This window comes from Cherax quadricarinatus, chromosome 26 (assembly GCF_038502225.1).
Source record: "Cherax quadricarinatus isolate ZL_2023a chromosome 26, ASM3850222v1, whole genome shotgun sequence".
In the NCBI taxonomy this organism is placed as follows: Eukaryota; Metazoa; Arthropoda; class Malacostraca; order Decapoda; family Parastacidae; genus Cherax; species Cherax quadricarinatus.
The window spans coordinates 16,994,599-17,015,151 of NC_091317.1; the positions used below are offsets into that span (position 1 = coordinate 16,994,599).

The 20,553-nt window shown below is 41.5% G+C and overlaps 1 protein-coding gene across 11 annotated transcripts in view; it reads right to left on the minus strand.

Annotated features, from left to right (window-relative positions):
* The window catches only part of LOC128691649 (uncharacterized), a 621,418-nt gene that overhangs the window by 337,841 nt on the left and 263,024 nt on the right, over positions 1-20,553 (minus strand). For 9 of the 11 annotated variants that reach the window (XR_011392438.1, XM_070088829.1, XM_070088822.1 and 6 more), the window contains exon 2: positions 6,955-7,100. The exons of the other annotated variants lie outside the window; for them this stretch is intronic. Coding sequence is in view for 8 of the 9 variants with exons in the window: in XM_070088829.1 (XP_069944930.1) it covers positions 6,955-6,970 (16 nt within the window). In the remaining variant the exon portion in view is untranslated. The remainder of the gene's footprint in view (positions 1-6,954; positions 7,101-20,553) is intronic. 11 annotated transcript variants of the gene reach the window in all.

The window sequence follows — 20,553 nt, forward strand, 5'->3', positions numbered from 1 at the left end:
AATAATGTTTCATGGTATTCCAAATTTATATATATATATATATATATATATATATATATATATATATATATATATATATATATATATATATATATATATATATATATATATATATATATATATATATATATATATATATATATATATATATATATATATATATATATATATATATATACATACTTAACAAGTCGGCCGTCTCCCACAGAGGCAGGGTGACCCTAAAAGAAAGAAAATCCCAAAAAAGAAAATACTTTCATCATCATTCAACACTTTCACCACACTCACACATTATCACTGTTTTTGCAGAGGTGCTCAGAATACAACAGTTTAGAAGCATACACATATAAAGATACACAACATATCCCTCCAAACTGCCAATATCCCCAACCCCTCCTTTAAAGTGCAGGCATTGTACTTCCCATTTCCAGGACTCAAGTCCGACTATATGAACATAACCGGTTTCCCTGAATCCCTTCACTAAATATTACCCTGCTCACACTCTAACAGCTCGTCAGGTCCCAAATACCATTCGTCTCCATTCACTGATATCGAACACGCTCACGCACGCCTGCTGGAAGTCCTAGCCCTTCGCCCACAAAACCTCCCTTACCCCTTCCTTCCAACCTTTTCGAGGACGACCCCTACCCCGCCTTCCTTCCCCTACAGGTTTATACGCTCTCCATGTCATTCTACTTTGATCTTTTCTCTCTAAATGACCAAACCAACTCAACAACCCCTCTTCAGCCCTCTGACTAATACTTTTATTAACTCCACACCTTCTCCTAATTTCACACTCCGAATTCTCTGCACAATATTTACACCACACATTGCCCTTAAACAGGACATCTCCACTGCCTCCAACCGCCTACTCGCTGCAGCATTTACCACCCAAGCTTCTCACCCATATAAGAGTGTTGGTACTACTATACTTTTATACATTCCCTTCTTTGCCTCCATAGATAACATTTTTTGTCTCCACATATACCTCAACGCACCACTCGCCTTTTTTCCCTCATCAATTCTATGATTAACCTCATCCTTCACAAATCCATCCGCCGACACGTCAACTCCCACATACCTGAAAACATTCACTTCTTCCATACTCCTCCTCCCCAATTTGATATCCAATTTTTCTTTATCTAAATCATTTGATACCCTCATCACCTTACTCTTTTCTATGTTCACTTTCAACTTTCTACCTTTACACACATTCCCAAACTCGTCCACTAACCTTTGTAATTTTTCTTTAGAATCTCCCATAAGCACAGTATCATCAGCAAGAAGCAACTGTGTCAATTCCCATTTTGTATTTAATTCCCCATAATTTAATCCCACCCCTCTCCCGAACACCCTAGCATTTACTTCTTTTACAATCCCATCTATAAATATATTAAACAACCATGGTGACATTACACATCCCTGCCTAAGACCTATTTTTACCGGGAAGTATTCTCCCTCTCTTCTACACACCCTAACCTGAGCCTCACTATCCTCATAAAAACTCTTTACAGCATTTAATAACTTACCACCTATTCCATATACTTGCAACATCTGCCACATTGCTCCCCTATCCACTCTATCATATGCCTTTTCTAAATCCATAAATGCAATAAAAACTTCCCTACCTTTATCTAAATACTGTTTACATATATGCTTCAATGTAAACACTTGATCTACACGTCCCCTACCCACTCTAAAACCTCCTTGCTCATCCGCAATCCTACATTCTGTCTTACCTCTAATTCTTTCAATTATAACCCTACCGTACACTTTTTCTGGTATGCTCAGTAAATTTATTCCTCTATAATTTTTACAATCTCTTTTGTCCCCCTTCCCTTTATATAAAGGGACTATACATGCCCTCTGCCAGTCCCTAGGTACCTTCTCCTCTTTCATATATTTATTAAACAAAAATACCAACCATTCCAACACTACATCCCCACTGCTTTTAAAATTTCTGTCATGATCCCGTCCGTTCCAGCTGCTTTACCCAATTTCATTCTACGTATATATATATATATATATATATATATATATATATATATATATATATATATATATATATATATATATATATATACATATATACATATATATATATATATATATATATATATATATATATATATATATATATATATATATATATATATATATATATATATATATATATATATATATATATATATATATATATATATATATATATATATATATATATATGTCGTGCCGAATAGGCAGAACTTGCGATCTTGGCTTAAATAGCAACGCTCATCTTGCCATATAGGACAAGCGAAAATTTGTGTATGCAATAATTTCGCAAAAATCATTCTGAACCTAACGAAAAAAATATATTTCACTGTGTTTGTTTAGTATTAAATTATTGTAAACAAATCTAAAATATATTTAGTTGGGTTAGGCTAAAATAAATTGCTCTTGTCATAATAAGGTTAAGTAAGTTTTCTAAGATTCTTTTGGTGCAAAATTAAAAATTTTTACATTAATATTAATGAAAAAATATATTTTTAAATGTATAAGAGAAAATTTCAGAGAGGACTTAATTTTAAATGAGTTCTTGCTAATTGACCAGTTTTACATATTCGGCACGACATATATATATATATATATATATATATATATATATATATATATATATATATATATATATATATATATATATATATATATATATATATATATATATATATATATATATATATATATATATATATATATATATATATATATATATATGATTCGGCACCTCTGCCAGAGAGAGGCTGTGGGCATCTCGCTCTGTGATTTTGGCACAATATCGTCCAATCAAGAACACCTACCAGGATTATCATCAACAGAATATCTGCTGGTCGTGTTGGAAAGGGCCAGAAGACTCCGCATTTCGTCTATTCCGTCAGAATCAAGAAAAGTTCTGTGTATGTGAATTCAGTGAGGGAACATAACGGTCACCTATGGGTAGGAGAGGTCGGTGAGGGGAGGCCTAATGGAGGAGGAGGAGGCGGAGGTTGAGGGGTAAAACTGTCTCCCCCCCTTCCCCAAACAGGCGCGCATACACCGTGTGCTCGTGTTACAACAATGGTGTGTTTGTTCACCGTGTGTATAGTGTATATAGTCTATAGTGTACAGTGCATAGTATGTGCATGGTATGCGCATAGCATGTGAAGTGTATAGCGGTGTGTCGTTGATAGTGGGGGCAGTGCACTTAGCATAGTGGTGTATAGTAACATGTGCACTGAGCATCGTGGTGTATAGTGACTTGTCCTGGGAGGGAGTGAGTGCCCTACTCCGCCTCAGCACACATCTTCCACCGCCCACCACAAGGACTGGACACCCCTCTCCTCCCCCCCCCACCACCACCATGAACCACATGCGGAATGTGCCATGCGCCATTTTCCCTTCAGCCTGGGCTTATCACACAGTGTGAGGTATGGCAGACGATGAAGCCAGCCAGCCACAAAGCCCGGGAAACAATGCACCCAACAATGAAAGAAGAGGCACATGTCAGGTGTGTGGAGAGTTTCGAGCACGCAACAGGGACGGCCGTATTCGTGCACACAATAGGTGTGCGGGATCACATATGCCCCCAGCAGAGAGCAGCCCACAGCCTCCACAGGCAGATGACAATTCCAATGGCAACCTCGTCACTTGCGATAACCTTCTGTTGGCATTCAAATCCACTGCTAGCAGTACACTATCCCACATCCCTAAAGCAGCTCGCCCATATGCAGCAGGGAAATTCACAGACCTTCTTAAGCGGGTGAATGGAGGTTCCACCAACTTAGAAGCCCGAGGCACCATCCAAGCATGGCGCAACCTTCTCTTGTTCGGCAATGTCTGTCTTGCAGTTCCTGAAAGACGAGGCAAACTGCTAACCACGTCAGTTATCAAGGCAGTGCGCAACTACCCAAGAACGGATAACTGTGTCCCTCTGCCCCATCATCGCAGAAATCAAAGAGGCAGACCCAAGAAAAGTCCTACTGAGAACGAGAAAATTTGCGCACAGGATAGCAAAAAAATTGAGGAAGGTAACACAGTGGGAGCAATAAGAATAATTACAAGTGACGACACTGTAGCCCCCAAGGATGAGACCACGGCCCAAGCACTAAGAGACAAGCACCCAACCAGGGACACCACAGCCATCAACGACAACCCTGAGGAAGACCCTATCACTGAACAATTAATTTTGCCAGAATCGGAAGTCTATAAGGCGATCGTGTCATTTCCAGCAGGATCTGCAGGAGGTTACACTGGAATTCGACCTCAGCACCTCAAAGAGATGGTAAATCCAGTACTCGGTGAATCTGCATCAATTCTTCTCACCGAGTTAACAACTTTCGTCAACAATTGCCTGGCTGGGCGAATCCCAGAAGAAATTAAACCTTTCTTTTTTGGAGCCTCACTATGTGCTTTGAAGAAGAGGGATGGGGGAATCAGACCCATTGCAGTTGGAAACACTCTTCGCCGTCTCGTTGCCAAAGCAGCAGTGAGAAACATTCGCCTAGAAGCTGCCACTTTACTCCAGCCACACCAACTGGGCTTTGGGGTCTCTCAAGGCAGTGAAGCTGCAGCTCATGCGGCAAGGGCCTACATCAGGGACCTACCAGAAGACAAGGCCATAGTCAAACTTGATTTTAGAAATGCCTTTAATATGGTGAGGAGAGATGCTGTTTTGCCAGCTGTTCGGGTTCGGTTCCCCAGTCTCTTTCCCTTCATTTCAGCCGGCTACAGCAAACCCTCAATTCTTTTGTTTGGAGAACATGAAATTCAATCATCAGAGGGAGTTCAGCAGGGTGACCCACTTGCTCCACTTCTCTTTTGCTTGGCAGTAAGAGAACTAACTTCCAGCCTACGCAGTGAGCTCAATATATGGTACCTGGATGACGGCACTCTGGCAGGTACTGAAGAGTCCCTCGTGGGGGACCTACAACTGGTGAAAACACAGGGAGAAGGCTTGGGACTCATCCTCAATCCCTCTAAGTGTGAAATCATCACAGCGAACCAGGAAATAATCAATGCTGTGCGAAGAATCCTCCCGGAAATCTCAACTACAACTCCGTCCAACAGTACCCTCTTGGGGGCACCGCAGGTCACCAGGCCATCGATACTGTCCTCAGGGACAAATTGAATGACCTTATGAGAATGGAGGAGAGAATAAGTGATCTTGATGCCCATGATGCTTTGTATCTCCTCACAAGGTGTCTTACTATGCCAAGACTCACTTACTTCTTGAGGTGTGCACCCTCTTTTGACTACCCAACACTCGATGAATATGACGCACACCTGAGATCAACTTTTAAGAAGGCACTGAACCTGTCACTAGAGGATGAGCAATGGGATCAGGCAACCCTCCCAGTGCGACTGGGAGGTATAGGGGTGCGTAAAGCAACGCATGTTGCTTTACCTGCTTTTCTGTCTTCGTGTTTGGCTTCCAGTGCATTAGTCAAGAAGATAGTGCCCGAACGCTTGAGAGACTTGGTAGGAGCTCAAGACCCCAGGTTTACTGAAGCAGCAATTCGGTGGGACACCCTTACAGACTCCTCCAGTAGACCAGCTCCTCCCAAACAGCACAAACAGTCCCACTGGGACAAACCGATCATGGAAAAAATCGCCAACACAATGCTCTCCAATGCTTCAGGAAAGAACAAAGCTCGTCTCCTGGCAGTGAAGGCACCACACTCAGGAGATTTCCTGTTAGCTGTTCCCAATTCCTCCCTGGGCACCCGTCTCGACCCACAGGCCATTCGGATTGGTGTTGCTCTTCGCCTAGCCGCCCCCATCCTCACCGAACATAGGTGTATTTGCGGCAGGGCGACAGCTGATCAATTCGGACTCCATGGTCTCGTGTGTCACACAGCAGAAGGGAAGTATGAAAGACATGAGGAGATCAATGACATAATAAAGAGAAGCCTCGCCACAGCCCGTTGCCCAGCTCAACGGGAACCCCAAGTACAGAGGTCTGATGGAAGTCAAAAGCGTCCTGATGGAGCCACTATGCTACCCTGGAAGGATGGAAAGCAGATTGCCTGGGACTACACCTGTGCTGCCACATTGGCAGACACCTACTTGCCATACTCTGTAGGGGAAGGGGGTGGAGCTGCCAGCCACAGGGAGACCCAGAAGATCCGAAAATATGAAGACCTTCCCCCTTGCTATAACTTCATTCCAATAGGGTCGGAGACCCTTGGAGCATGGGGCAAGTGTGCTCTAAAGTTCCTCAAAGAGCTGGGTGAAAAGCTCATCATAGAAACCAAGGACCACAGGGCGACCAGCTTCCTCTTTCAGAGACTCAGTGTTGCGATCCAGAGAGGAAATGCCTGCAGCATTCTGGGCACGCGGCCTACCGCAGGGGAGCTGGACGAAGTATTCGAGATGTAGCTCTGAGTTACCTATGTTGTTTTACTTTGTATCATATTTTTGTGAATGTTTCGTCAACGTATTTTGTCTTTAAATAAAATATATATACATAATATAGGGGGTGGTAGGAGAAAATTCTCAAACAGCTTCGGGGAGAATCTTGAGTTTTCCCTGAAGCAAGTTTATTCTTTTCTCTGAGGATGAGGGTCCCCATGACAGTTCTAGAGGTGGTACCTCCCTATATTTATTATATATATATATATATATATATATATATATATATATATATATATATATATATATATATATATATATATATATATATATATATATATATATATATATATATATATATATATATATATATATATATATATATATATATATATATATATATATATAATTTCTGAACCCTCTTTTCCTTTTGTGAACCCACTTTTCCTTTAGTGAACCCACTTCTCCTCTAGTGAACCCACTTTTTTTCAGTGAACCCACGGTTCCTCAAGTTACCACAAGGCAAAATCACTTTATAAATCCTCTCAGTCCTGAGTCATTCACTCCCTCAGCTACTAGACTCACCGATAACCCAAGTCATGTTTTCAGATGAGTATTGTCTGAGTAACAACTGTTGTGGCTGCCACCTGACCTTCTCACCTGGCCGTGTCGCCACGCACGCGAGCAACGCTCACTGCGCTCCTCATCCGCCTGCGCACCGAAACACAAACCTAAAAGGAGAAAGTAAACTGGAGTCAGTGATGAAATCAACACAAGAAGTGATAATACTGAAAGGCACTGGTAGAAGATTAGGAGAGGATTCAAAGTGTTTATTATTATTATTATTATTATTATTATTATTATTATTATTATTATTATTATTATTATTATTATTATTATTAATTGTCATTAGAAGCTTATTCAGTCTTCAAATCCACAATTAATAAACTTATTAACTGGGTTCTTAGTTATATGTCTTATTATAATTTAACTCCGGGTTATAACTGGCACAAACCTGTCATAAAGTCATATGTTTGCAACTCTCCACAATGTTTCCAGTGATAAATATTAATATTCCTAATTCTTAAACTCCACACTCAGAAAACTCATAATATTATAGAAATGGTTTATCATACCGACACACTGGCGAATGACACATGTTCAACCCTTGGGTATCCTTAGAATGACACATGTTCAACACTTGGGTATCCTTAGAATGACACATGTTCAACACTTGGGTATCCTTAGAATGACACATGTTCAACACCTGGGTATCCTTAGAATGACACATGTTCAACACTTGGGTATCCTTAGAATGACACATGTTCAACACCTGGGTATCCTTAGAATGACACATGTTCAACACCTGAGTATCCTTAGAATGACACATGTTCAACCCTTGGGTATCCTTAGAATGACACATGTTCAACACCTGAGTATCTTTAAAATGACACATGTTCAACGCCTCTGTATCTTTATTATGAACATGTATCGCCAATCACTGGTTCTTTCAAATGAAAAGAGTTATTGCGTCCTGGAGACAGCGGAAGATGAAGTAATCAGCCTTGGTATGTGTTCAGTCACTTGCCTCGGTTAGCATGAAGAAAATTCAGGAAGATGAAGAGTTATATAATGGAGTCAGAAGAGATGTGAAGCAGTTGAAGGCATAGTCACAGGTGGGCCGGGCCCACTAGTGGAAGTAGGTCATGCCCAAGAGTTGCGCCAGAGTTTTGCAATGGTATTGTAGAGTGTCTTTAAGGCGGCTTGCAATGATGAGCTTCTATCAGCAGCAATAGCGACTTACAAAGACTGACTCCAAGCAGCAGCAGCAGCAGCAGCAGCAGCAGCAGCAGCAGCAGCAGCAGCAGCAGCAGCAGGACACATATAAATTGCTTACACAGCAAGTGACTGACAGTAGCAGCAGGAGACACACACAGGTGGAGCTTACGAGGACCGGCTCACACCAGGAGCTGTACCCACGAATGCTGAGCTCACGTTATTGAACTCACAACTGCAAAACAAAATAGTGGTGGAGGAACAAACTATGAGATATTGAAGGAGCCGGAGCGAGGCTCATAATAAAACTCTCACGAGTAGGACTTACAATAAAGAACTCACAGAAGTAGAGCTTACATAAAAGCAGTGGAACACTGTAACAGGCCTACTGGTCCATACTACATATGTCAAACCATACCACGGGTGGGGTTAGAACCCGCGATCAGAGAGTCATAAAACTCCAGACCGTCGCGTAAGCCACTGGGCCAGCTGGTTACAATAAGATTCATCCAACTAGGTATATTTCTACACCAAAGGAAGGCTATAAATATAAATATACCTAGTTGGATGAATCTTATTGTAGCTAGCTGACCCAGTGGCTAACGCGACCGTCTGGAGTTTTATGACTCTGATTGCGGGTTCTAACCCCCCCCGTGGTATAGTTTGTTTACAGTTGTGTCATTACGATTTTGTAGGTCAGACTCGTGCCCAACCACGTAACTGTGCAGCCTATTTTGAAAACTATACAAAGTTCTAACTTCAGCAAGGCTACTTAGGAGTGTGTTCCACTTATTCACAACTCTTTCAAAAAAAAAAAAAGCCAGCGCTTCCTATATCCTTTCTAAATCTAAATTTGTCTAACTTAAACTCATTACTGTGAGTCATGTCTTGGTTAGAAATTTTAGGCACGTCATTTATATCATCTTTATTTATTCCTCTTTCCCTTTGTACACTTTAATTTGCGGCTATCTAAGAATAATTCCTGATACAGTGGATAATCTTGGTCATCCTTCTCTGTGTAATTTCCTGTGAATTTATATCCATCCTTCTATGAAGAGACTAGAACTGTGTCGCATAATCTAAGCGAGACCTTATCAAGGATATGTAAAGTTGAAGTATATGCTTAGAATTTCTATTACTTATGCCTCATGGGGTATAAATTATAGCATCCAAGACTTCTATTAGTTTGACTGGGAGTAGTTATGCACTGTTATCTTGGCTTCGATCTAGAGTTCCTAATCTTTTACTGCGTTTAGTTTCAAATAGATCTGCACTGACTAGTTTAGTTTGTAAGTGCCATGGTTATTTTTTTTCCTAGAATTAGAATTTCACATTTGTCTACATTAAACTGCATTTTCCATTTCGCATGCCACATTATCTTGTCCTTCCCATCCTGTAGGGCGCTAGTGTCATCATCAGGATTTATTTTACTGCCTATTGTAGTGTCTTTGCCAGTCTTTCTTATGCCCCAATTTATTTCCTCATCTATATAGTTTATGTATATCGTGAACAACAAAGGGCCCAATACTGATCCTTGTGGCAGACCACTTGTCACGGGTCCACATTTATGGAAACTCTCTGGTTGCGTATAGGTCAACCATGCCTCGATCCAGTAGATAATTTATCCTATTTCCATGCTCTGCTCCTTTCTTCAGTAGTCTGGTATGTCAGAAAATGCCTCGACTTCTGTGAAACGTCGAAATGTTCATTAACAATATTGATTTTAACTGAGCTTTCATGAGATTTTTTTTAAATATGTTAAATATTAAAAAATACAGAACTGTGTGCTAAAAATGCGATTTTTATTGCATTTTTCGACGATTGAGGACGGTTTGAAGCACTCTGTTCAAAGACTTATTGAACTTCACATACACAATATCACAGTCTTCATCTTAATGAGTCGCCTCACATACCTTCGTATATTCGTAAGGCATCAAATCCCCTTTCTAAAACTGTGCTGAGGCTCATTAATCAAATTGCATCTTTCAAAATACTTCGAACTGTATCCGCAGTTGTTCGTTCCATTAACTTTCCTACAATTGAAACTCGGCTAATTAGTCTTGAATTTGATGCTAAGGACCGATTGCCTGTTTCGTAAATGGGTTTTATGTTTGCTGTTTCCCATTTATCCGGTATGATACCCGTTTGTAGTGACCTGTTGAAGAGACCAGCTAATAGGTCCTCAATTCATTTCTTTAGAACATTGAATAGCAGGTCGTTAGACTCTTACGAGTCTGACAATAAATGACTCACAGTAGTCTGACTCATAGAAAAAGACTCACACGAAGATTCGCAAAGGACTCATATGAGGACTCTTACGAGGGTTCAAACGACAATTTACAAAAGGACTCACACGATTACTCACAAGGGATTCACACGAACACTCACAAAAGACTCACTAAGGACGAACACTCGTAAAGGACTCAGACCAACAAGAGTCTCAATAACAAAGTCAGAGAAAGTTTGGGGTAACAAAAGTCAACAGAATACCAAAACAGTCATCAAAGGCAGGTCAAAAAACGGAAGAGGGTGAGAGAAAATTGATGTTGGCTTTGATGAACTTGGGAGAGACCTGTGGGTCATTAAGTGGGTCACGTTGCCTTGGGGATGGGTGGATTCAGGTAGTGAGTTACGATGCTTTAGGTGGAGGGACATGTGGGCTGGATCAAGCTGTTTGAGGAGTGGGTTAGAGTATATATATATATATATATATATATATATATATATATATATATATATATATATATATATATATATATATATATATATATATATATATATATATATATATATATATATATATATATATATATATATATATATATATATATATATATGTCGTGCCGAATATGTAAAACTGGTCAATTAGCAAAAACTCATTTAAAATTAAGTCCTTTCTAAAATTTTCTCTTATACGTTTAAAGATATATTTTTTTCATTAATGTTAATGTAAAAAAATTTAATTTTGCACCAAAAGAATCTTACAAAACTTACCTAACCTTATTATAACAAGAACAATTTATTTTAGCCTAACCCAACTATATATATTTTAGATTTGTTTACAATAATTTAATACTAAACAAACACAACGAAATATATTTTTTTCGTTAGGTTCAGAATGATTTTGGAGAAATTATTGCATACACAAATTTTCGCTTGTCCTATATGGCAAGATTAGCGTTGCTATTTAAGCCAAGTTCGCAAGTTTTGCCTATTCGGCACGACATATATATATATATATATATATATATATATATATATATATATATATATATATATATATATATATATATATATATATATATATATATATATATATATATATATATATATATATATATATATATGTCGTGTCGTATAGGTAAAACTGGTGAATTAGCAAGAACTCATTTAAAATCAAGTTCTTTCAAACATTATCTCTTATACGTTTAAAGGTATATTTTTTCATTCATGTTAGTGTAAAAATTAATAATTTTGTACCAAAAGCACCTTAGAAAACTTACCTAACCTTAGTATAACAAGCGCAATTTAATTTAGCCTAATCCAACCAAATATATTTTAGATAGGTTTACAATAATTTAATAATAAACAAACACAATGAAATATATTTTTTCTGTTAGGTTCATAATGATGTTTGCGACATTACTGCATACACAAATTTTCGCTGTCTTATTCGGCAAGAAGAGCGTTGAGACAGAGAGAGAGAGAGAACGCGATGGCTAGTAGATGCTGTAGTTAATTTTCTTCGTCTCTTCTTCGTTGTCTCTCCTCCTCTCTATCTCTCTCTCTCTCTCTCTCTCTCTCTCTCTCTCTCTTTACACAGGGTTTGACAAGGTTAAGGATCCCTAGCTTTATTGACAAGCTATTTACAAGTTAAGGATTCCTAACTTTACTGGCAAGCTAAGAGCTGTTACCTACATCAGCTCATTTGAAAGCATTTTTATTGTTATGAAACATACAAGTAGGGAACAGGATGAAGTTGGAGCCATCTGTGGGCCAGCATTTTCATTTGATCAACTGACTTTATCTCGTTGATATCATTATGCTGTACGAATGTGTTCCATACTTGAGTCATCCTGGGTATGTATGATCTCAGATGGAGTGATGTTCTGGAGAAGGGTACAGCCAGAGTGAAGTTGCTGCTTTCTGCCCGTCTTGTGGCATAAAAGTTTGTTTCACGCTGTCCTCGAAGTAGATCCAAGTGTGGTATTTTGACAATATTGGCCTTATACATAACAGTAAGGCCACCCACATCCCTCCTGTCTTGAAGGCTCTGCTGAAATGACAGATTTATCCAAGTTGGGTCCAGGCGAGAGATGAGACGTCTTGCTCTGTTCTCTACTCTGTCAAGCAGTCGCAGATGAAAGGGGGGCAGGGAAACCAAGAAAGTGGAGCATACTCAAGGTGTGAGGGTACTTGTGCTTCGTACAGAATCTTGCAACCCCTACTGTCAAGCAGATTGCGAGATACGGCGAAGTGCTGTAAGCTTCCTGGCTGCCTTGTTTGCAAGATTTACAACATGGTTCTTCATGGTTAGTTTGGAGTCATATTTCACCCCAAGGATATCAACTTCTTCTCCAGGTGCCAACATCCTCCCATTCATCCTTACTACTGCACCAGCATTACCATCATGGTGCCTAGAGACAATCATCATTTGCGTTTTCTCAGGTGCAAATGTTACTTTCTATCTATTTGCCCAAGCTGATATAGCTCTTAGCTGGTGATTGATGTAGCTTAGAGCAGCTGGCATTTCTTCTCTTGGAAAAGTGAATGTCAGTGTACAGTCGTCTGCATATGCATGGGATTCTGGGATGAGATGAAGAAGATCGTTGAAGTAGACATTCCATAACAATGGTCCCAGCACGCTTCCTTGTGGAACACTTACCCCAATAGGATGTCTTGCTGATTCCGTTTCACTGAGAACTACCCTTAGAGATCTACCATGAAGGTAATCACTGAGGAGACATAGCGTAGAGTCTGCAATTCCCAGTGCTTGAAGTTTTGCTAAGAGGCCCTTTTGCCACACCCGGTCGAAAGCACCAGCAATGTTCAGTGCTACCACACAGCTGACTTTGGATTCATCCAGTGACTGGTGCCACTTAGTGGAGAGGTTTAACAACAGATCAGCAGCAGAGTAACCTTTCCTGAAGCCATATTGACGATCACAAAGTAATGAGTGATAGTCAAAAAACTCTGTCATTTGTCTTGAGATTATTGTCTCAAGGATCTTACCAGTGATTGACAGGAGTGACACTGGTCTGTAGTTGCTGATTTCTGCTCTGCTCTTCTTTTTGTGAACAGGGACTACATTTGCCTCTTTCCATAGAGAGGGCCATTTACACTGTACTAGGCAGTGCTGAAAGATGCGAGTTAGAGGTGCTGCTAGCTGGTCTGCACATCTTCTCAGCAATCTTAGGCTCAACTTGTCTGGGCCCACAGCCTTTTCTTGGTCAAGCGATTTAAGAAGGAAATGCACCTCCTCCTGCCTTATTGTCACCACTGACAGTTTTGACACAGTTCTTGCAGCTAGCCAAGGAGGGCCCCTTGCTGGATCAGGAACTTGGATTTTGGTAACAAGTGTTCTCTCTCTCTCTCTCTCTCTCTCTCTCTCTCTCTCTCTCTCTCTCTCTCTCTCTCTCTCTCTCTCTCTTGTCTCTTCCTCTCCCTTGCCTCTTCCTCGTCCCTCTTATTGTCTCTTTACTTCTTTGCCTCTTCGTCTTGCTTGTCTCTCCCTCTTCCTTGTCTCTTCTTCATTGTCTCTGCTCTTCCTCCTCTATGGGTTTGTGTGTTAAAGTCTTGGCTTCCCAAGCCAGCCTCTACATAATTGAAGGCTCCTATAATTGGTATCTCGACAATAATTCCATTTACATCTGCTGTCGGTTGTACTGTGTGTGTGTGTGTGTGTGTGTGTGTGTGTGTGTGTGTGTGTGTGTGTGTGTGTGTGTGTGTGTATGTGTGTGTATATGTGTGTGTGTGTGTATGTGTGTGTGTATGTGTGTGTGTATGTACTTACCTAATTGTGATTGCAGGGGTCGATTCATAGCTCCTGGCCCCGCCTGTTCACTGGCTACTACTGGGTCACTCACTCCCTGCTGTATGTGTGTATGTGGATATTTGGGACTAACTTTTTTGTCGCCCAGCTATTTTTATTTGCCTGAGTCGAGTGGTGATCCTACTTAAACTTCATCTATTGGCATTACTGATTTGTTGCCCAGTTTTTTTTTGTGTCCTATCGTAAGATAGACCGTCAAAGCGGCCAGCTATTTGTGAACGTCTAATCCATCCTGTGAATGGCAGCGCACTGAGCAAAGGAATACACAATAGGCTTAGGAACTAGGCCCCAAAAGGGTTAAGAGGAATACATCTAGATCTGTACCCCACGATTTGTCTTATATATTCCTACCACATTTAGGATAATTGCTTAATATGTCTAGTATCTGATTTTAATTTATATCTTGACTATGACATAGGTTATTGTACTATCTATCTCAATATTCCTCAGTTAGTGAACAATCAAACAGTGTTGAAGAAAGTGACCACAATGCTGACCACACACTTTGTATTTGGTTTGATTATCATCTGTGAGTCTGTGAGTCTGCCAAACTGCTGGAAATGCTTGTAAACAATCCTAAGCTTGCTACAGCAGTCTATGTATATTGTATTGTAAATATGTTGATCTACGTTCATGTTGTCGTGTGGGTGACAAATCTACTCAAGCTTCTAACTACATTTCTGTAACACACAGATTCACTATCTGCTTCTCTGTCAATATCATTCGTAATGTCTGGGTCACAGACCGGGCCGCGGGGGCGTTGACCCCCGAAACCTTCTCCAGGTATACTCCAGGTACAATGCTAGATACAGATATACCAAAATTATAGTCAACATTTTTCTTCACTTTACGTATCCACAAGAAATTGTTCAATATTTAAATTTCCTATCAATTTTTAACCTGTAACCGGCTTTTGCAATGATCAAGTTGCTAGAGTCATTATGTTGCTAGAGTCATTATGGTGTTGGAGTCATTGTGTTGCTGGAGTCATTATGTTGCTGGAGTCATTATGGTATTGGAGTCATTATGTTACTGGAGTCATTGTGTTGCTAGAGTCATTATGTTGCTGGAGTCATTGTGTTGCTGGAGTCATTATGTTGCTGGAGTCATTGTGTTGCTGGAGTCATTATGTTGCTGGAGTCATTGTGTTGCTGGAGTCATTATGTTGCTGGAGTCATTGTGTTGCTGGAGTCATTATGTTGCTGGAGTCATTGTGTTGCTGGAGTCATTATGTTGCTGGAGTCATTGTGTTGCTGGAGTCATTATGGTGTTGGAGTCATTGTGTTGCTGGAGTCATTATGTTGCTGGAGTCATTATGTTGTTGGAGTCATTATGTTGCTGGAGTCATTATGCTGATGGAGTCGTTATGTTGCTGGAGTCATTATGTTGCTGGAGTCATTATGTTGCTGGAGTCATTATGTTGCTGGAGTCATTATGTTGCTGGAGTCATTATGTTGCTGGAGTCATTATGTTGCTGGAGTCATTATGTTGCTGCAGTCATTATGTTACTGTAGTCGTTAAGTTGCTGGAGTCATTATGTTGCTGGAGTCGTTATGTTGCTGGAGTCATTTTGTTGCTGGAGTCATTATGTTGCTAGAGTCATTATGTTGCTGGAGTCATTATGCTGGTGGAGTCATTATGTTTCTGGAGTCATTATGTTGCTGCAGTCATTATGTTGCTGCAGTCATTATATTGCTGCAGTCATTATATTGCTGCAGTCATTATGTTGCTGCAGTCATTATGTTGCTGGAGTCATTATGTTGCTGGAGTCAATATGCTGGTGGAGTCATTATGTTGCTGGAGTCATTATGTTGCTGGAGTCGTTATGTTGCTGGAGTCATTACGTTGCTGGAGTCATTATGTTGCTGGAGTCATCATGTTGCTGGTATCATTATGTTGCTGGAGTCATTATGTTGCTGGTGTCATTATGTTGCTGGAGTCATTATGCTAGTGGAATCATTATGTTGCTTTAGTCATTATGCTGGAGGAGTCATTATGTTGCTGGAGTCATTATGATGCTGGTATCATTATGTTGCTGGAGTCATTATGCTGGTGGAGTCATTATGTTGCTGAAGTCATTATGCTGGAGGAGTCATTATGTTGCTGGAGTCATTATGTTGCTGGAGTCATTATGCTGGAGGAGTCATTATGTTGCTGGAGTCATTATGCTGGAGGAGTCATTATGTTGCTGGAGTCATTATGCTGGAGGAGTCATTATGGCAGTCGAGTATCTCCAGTGATGACACTGACTCGGAATAATCAAGGAGCCAAGCACTGTGTCATTAAGTTGACCTGGGTGCCTTTAGTGTCATTAGGATGGCAAACAATTCAGTTAGTAGCGTAGACCTCTGTTGTTAGTTCTTATGCCTTTGATATATCTTTGAAGAGCTTCAAGAGTTAGTCTACTCTCGGAGCCCGGCCATGGGCCAGGCTCCTAACAAATTCAGTGTCATCAATAAAAGAGAGAGAGAAAGAGAGAGAGAAAAAAGAGAAAGAAAGACAGAGAGAGAGGTTGTGGAAGAGTTCTATAGACAAGGACTACCAGAAGAACAAAATGAAAGAGTGAATCAGCGTCCAGGAGAAACACACCTAACAAAGAGACATCAATGAAATTGAAAATTCAAAATATTTTTTTCACATGTACAATGCAGATTAAAAAATCACGTTTTGTATCGGGCAGTTGTCTAAAATGAGATGAAAATTACAATGACGACGGTAAAAAAAAAATGAGTGAAGTACTGAAGTCTCAATACGAATCTGTTTATCGAAGCATCGATCAGAAATTTTTCACGGAGGAGACTCAAAATTCTGCCGATAACAAAAAATTCCGATATAACTCTAGCCCTGCTTGATTTCGAAGTCATAAATAGCATGCCCCTGCACTCTGCCCAGACTTGTGGAACTCCGTCTTCATCAAGATTTGGCAGAAACCAATATCGGGTGCCTTAAATTTTCTACGGACATGTAGTCTGGACACGGGAGTCATCCCATGGTCATTAAAAACAACGGATGAAACCCACTCCATATAGGCGGTAGCTGTCTAGAATAGAGGCGTGTATATGTGTGTGTCTGTTTACAGAACATTATCCAAATCAGATCCAAGAACCTGCCACCTCATCCCTAAATAACAAAAGATTTCTTAACTCTATCTAGACGAGGGAAGTTTGTGTCCCGAGTGTAGGTGTGTTCCCGGTCTCCTGAGGGATTCAGTGAAGTGTGCGACCTCCCTTTCTCACACCTCCTTGTTAACATCTCTTCCCTCCCACTTCCTCGAGACTTAAAAATAACGATGAATCGCCTAACTTGATTTTCCACAGTACCCAATCACACAAAAAAAAAAGAAAATACAGACTGATAGCAACCGGTGGACGGGTTGCTAGCGCACTCACCTCATACACTGAGGTCCGTGGTTCGATCCCTGGGACTGGTGTGAACATTAGGGTCTGTTTCCTTTAATCACCTGCTGTCCCTATTCACCTAACAGTAAGTAGGTACCTGGGTGCTAGCCGATTATAGTTGGTCGCATCATGGGGGCAAAATTAACCTAATTTGCTCGAATTACTCTGCATAACAAAGGGCTTTCTATATAGTATGTCACAGCATGTCACTCAACACTCTGAAAGAGTTTAAAGGGGCGAGATTAATACACACACATGGATGCACAGGAGTTGTACAAAACAGGTCAACAAAGGTGGAGAGCAGGTCAACACAGGTGGAGAGCACGTCAACACAGGTGGAGAGAAGGTCGACACAGGTGAAGAGCAGGTCAACACAAGTGGAGAGAAGGTCGACACAGGTGGAGAGCAGGTCAACACAAGTGGAGAGAATGTCAACACAGGTGAAGAGCAGGTCAACACAGGTGGAGAGAAGGTCGACACAGGTGGAGAGCAGGTCAACACAGGTGGAGAGCAGGTCAACACAGGTGGAGAGCAGGTCAACACAGGTGGAGAGAAGGTCGACGCAGGTGAAGAGCAGGTCAACACAAGTGAAGAGAAGGTCGACACAGGTGGAGAGCAGATCAACACAGGTGGAGAGAAGATCGACACAGGTCAGGTCACACAGGTGAAGAGAAACACAGGTCGACGCCAGGTGGAGAGCAGGTCGACACAGGTGAAGAGCAACACAGGTGGAGAGAAGGTGAAGAAGAAGGTCAGGTACACAGGTGGAGAGCAAGTCAACAGAGGTCAAAGACACAGATCAACACAAGTGGAGAGAAGGTCAACACAAGTCGGTCACACAGGTGGAGAGCAGGTCAACACAGGTGAAGAGCAGGTCAACACAGGTGGAGAGAAGGTCAACACAGGTGGAGAGCAAGCCAACACAGGTGGAGAGCAGGTCGACACAGGTGAAGAGCAGGTCGACACAGGTGGAGAGAAGGTAACACAGGTGGAGAGAAGGTCAACACAGGTGGAGAGCAGGTCAACACAGGTGGAGAGCAGGTCAACACAAGTGAAGAGCAGGTCAACACAGATGGAGAGCAGGTCAACACAGGTGGAGAGCAGGTCAATACAGGTGAAGAGCAGGTCAACACAGGTGGAGAGCAGGTCAACACAGGTGGAGAGCAGGTCAACACAGGTGAAGAGCAGATCAACACAGGTGGAGAGCAGGTCAACACAGGTGGAGAGCAGGTCAACACAGGTGGAGAGCAGGTCAACACAGGTGAAGAGCAGGTCAACACAGGTGGAGAGCAGGTCAACACAGGTGGAGAGCAGGTCAACACAGGTGGAGAGCAGGTCAACACAGGTGGAGAGCAGGTCAACACAGGTGGAGAGCAGGTCAACACAGGTGAAGAGCAGGTCAACACAGGTGGAGAGCAGGTCAACACAGGTGGAGAGCAAGTCAACACACGTGAAGAGCAGGTCAACACAGGTGGAGAGCAGGTCAACACAGGTGAAGAGCAGGTCAACACAGGTGGAGAGCAGGTCACCCCGGCCTGTGGTAACTGCTGGGTCACTACGTCAGGATCTTGGACTCACTGTAGGACAAATAAAATATGTTTCTTTTGTTCATGTGACAGACGAAACTATTGAGGGAACGAAGGAAGGAAGCATGAAAAGTGATGAGAAGACAGGAAGGAGAGGGGAGGCTAAGAAAGATGTCAGCAACTTAGGAAGAAGGGAGAGGAAGAGAGCAAAAACGTGAGACAAATGAGGGATGGAGAGCGGGAGAGATATCAGATAGAAAATAATAATAATTGGGAGATAAAGAAAAGAAGTGGAAGACAGGTGGATGAGAGAAAGAGAGAGAGAGAGAGAGAGAGAGAGAGAGAGAGAGAGAGAGAGAGAGAGAGAGAGAGAGAGAGAGAGAGAGAGAGAGAGAGAGAGAGAGAGAGAGAGAGAGAGAGAGAGAGAGAGAGAGAGAGAGAGAGAGAGAGAGTTAAGACACCAGAGATAACGAAGGGGTAGAGGGAGAATGTTTACTGAGGGAGCTGAGTTGACATGAGAGACATATTTCATGGACATCGAGGGAGGAAGGGAGGATAAATAAGGGAGGGGAGAAAGAGAAGGAGAAAGAGAGAGAGAGAGAGAGAGAGAGAGAGAGAGAGAGAGAGGAGAGAGAGAGAGAGAGAGAGAGAGAGAGAGAGAGAGAGAGAGAGAGAGAGAGAGAGAGAGAGAGAGAGAGAGTGAGTGAATGGGAGGGAGAGAAAAAACAAGAGGAAGCAATGAAGGAAAGGAAGGAAAGAGAAGAAGAGAGCAAGGAATAGGGAAGAAGAGTAAGTCAAACTAAGGGAGGAAAAGGGGAAGAGGAATGAAGATGGAGGGAGTGAGGGAGAGTGAAATAGAAAGAAAGCAAGAGCAAAAATGGACGGAGAGAAGGGAGAGAGTAAGGGAGACAGATATATATGGAGGAAGAGAGAGGGGAGGAGGACTGAGGAGCAATAGAAGCAAAGAAACAAAAAAATAAAACAGAAAGACACTGTGATAATGTTCTACCAGACACACACACACACACACACACACACACACACACACACACACACACACACACACACACACACACACAAAGATCTTCAACACATCATTTGAAACTGGGCAACTCCCTGAGGTATGGAAAATGGCAAATGTAGTCCCAATTTTTAAAAAGGAGACAGACATGAGGCACTAAACTACAGACCTGTATCACTAACGTGTATAGTATGCAAGGTCATGGAGAAGATCATCAGGAGGAGAGTGGTGGGGCACCTGGAAAGAAACAAGTGTATAATTGACAACCAGCACGGTTTCAGGGAAGGAAAATCCTGTGTCACAAACCTACTAGAGTTTTATGACAAGGTGACAGAAGTAAGACAAGAGAGAGAGGGGTGGATCGACTGCATATTTTTGGACTGCAAGAAGGCCTTCGACACAGTTCCTCAC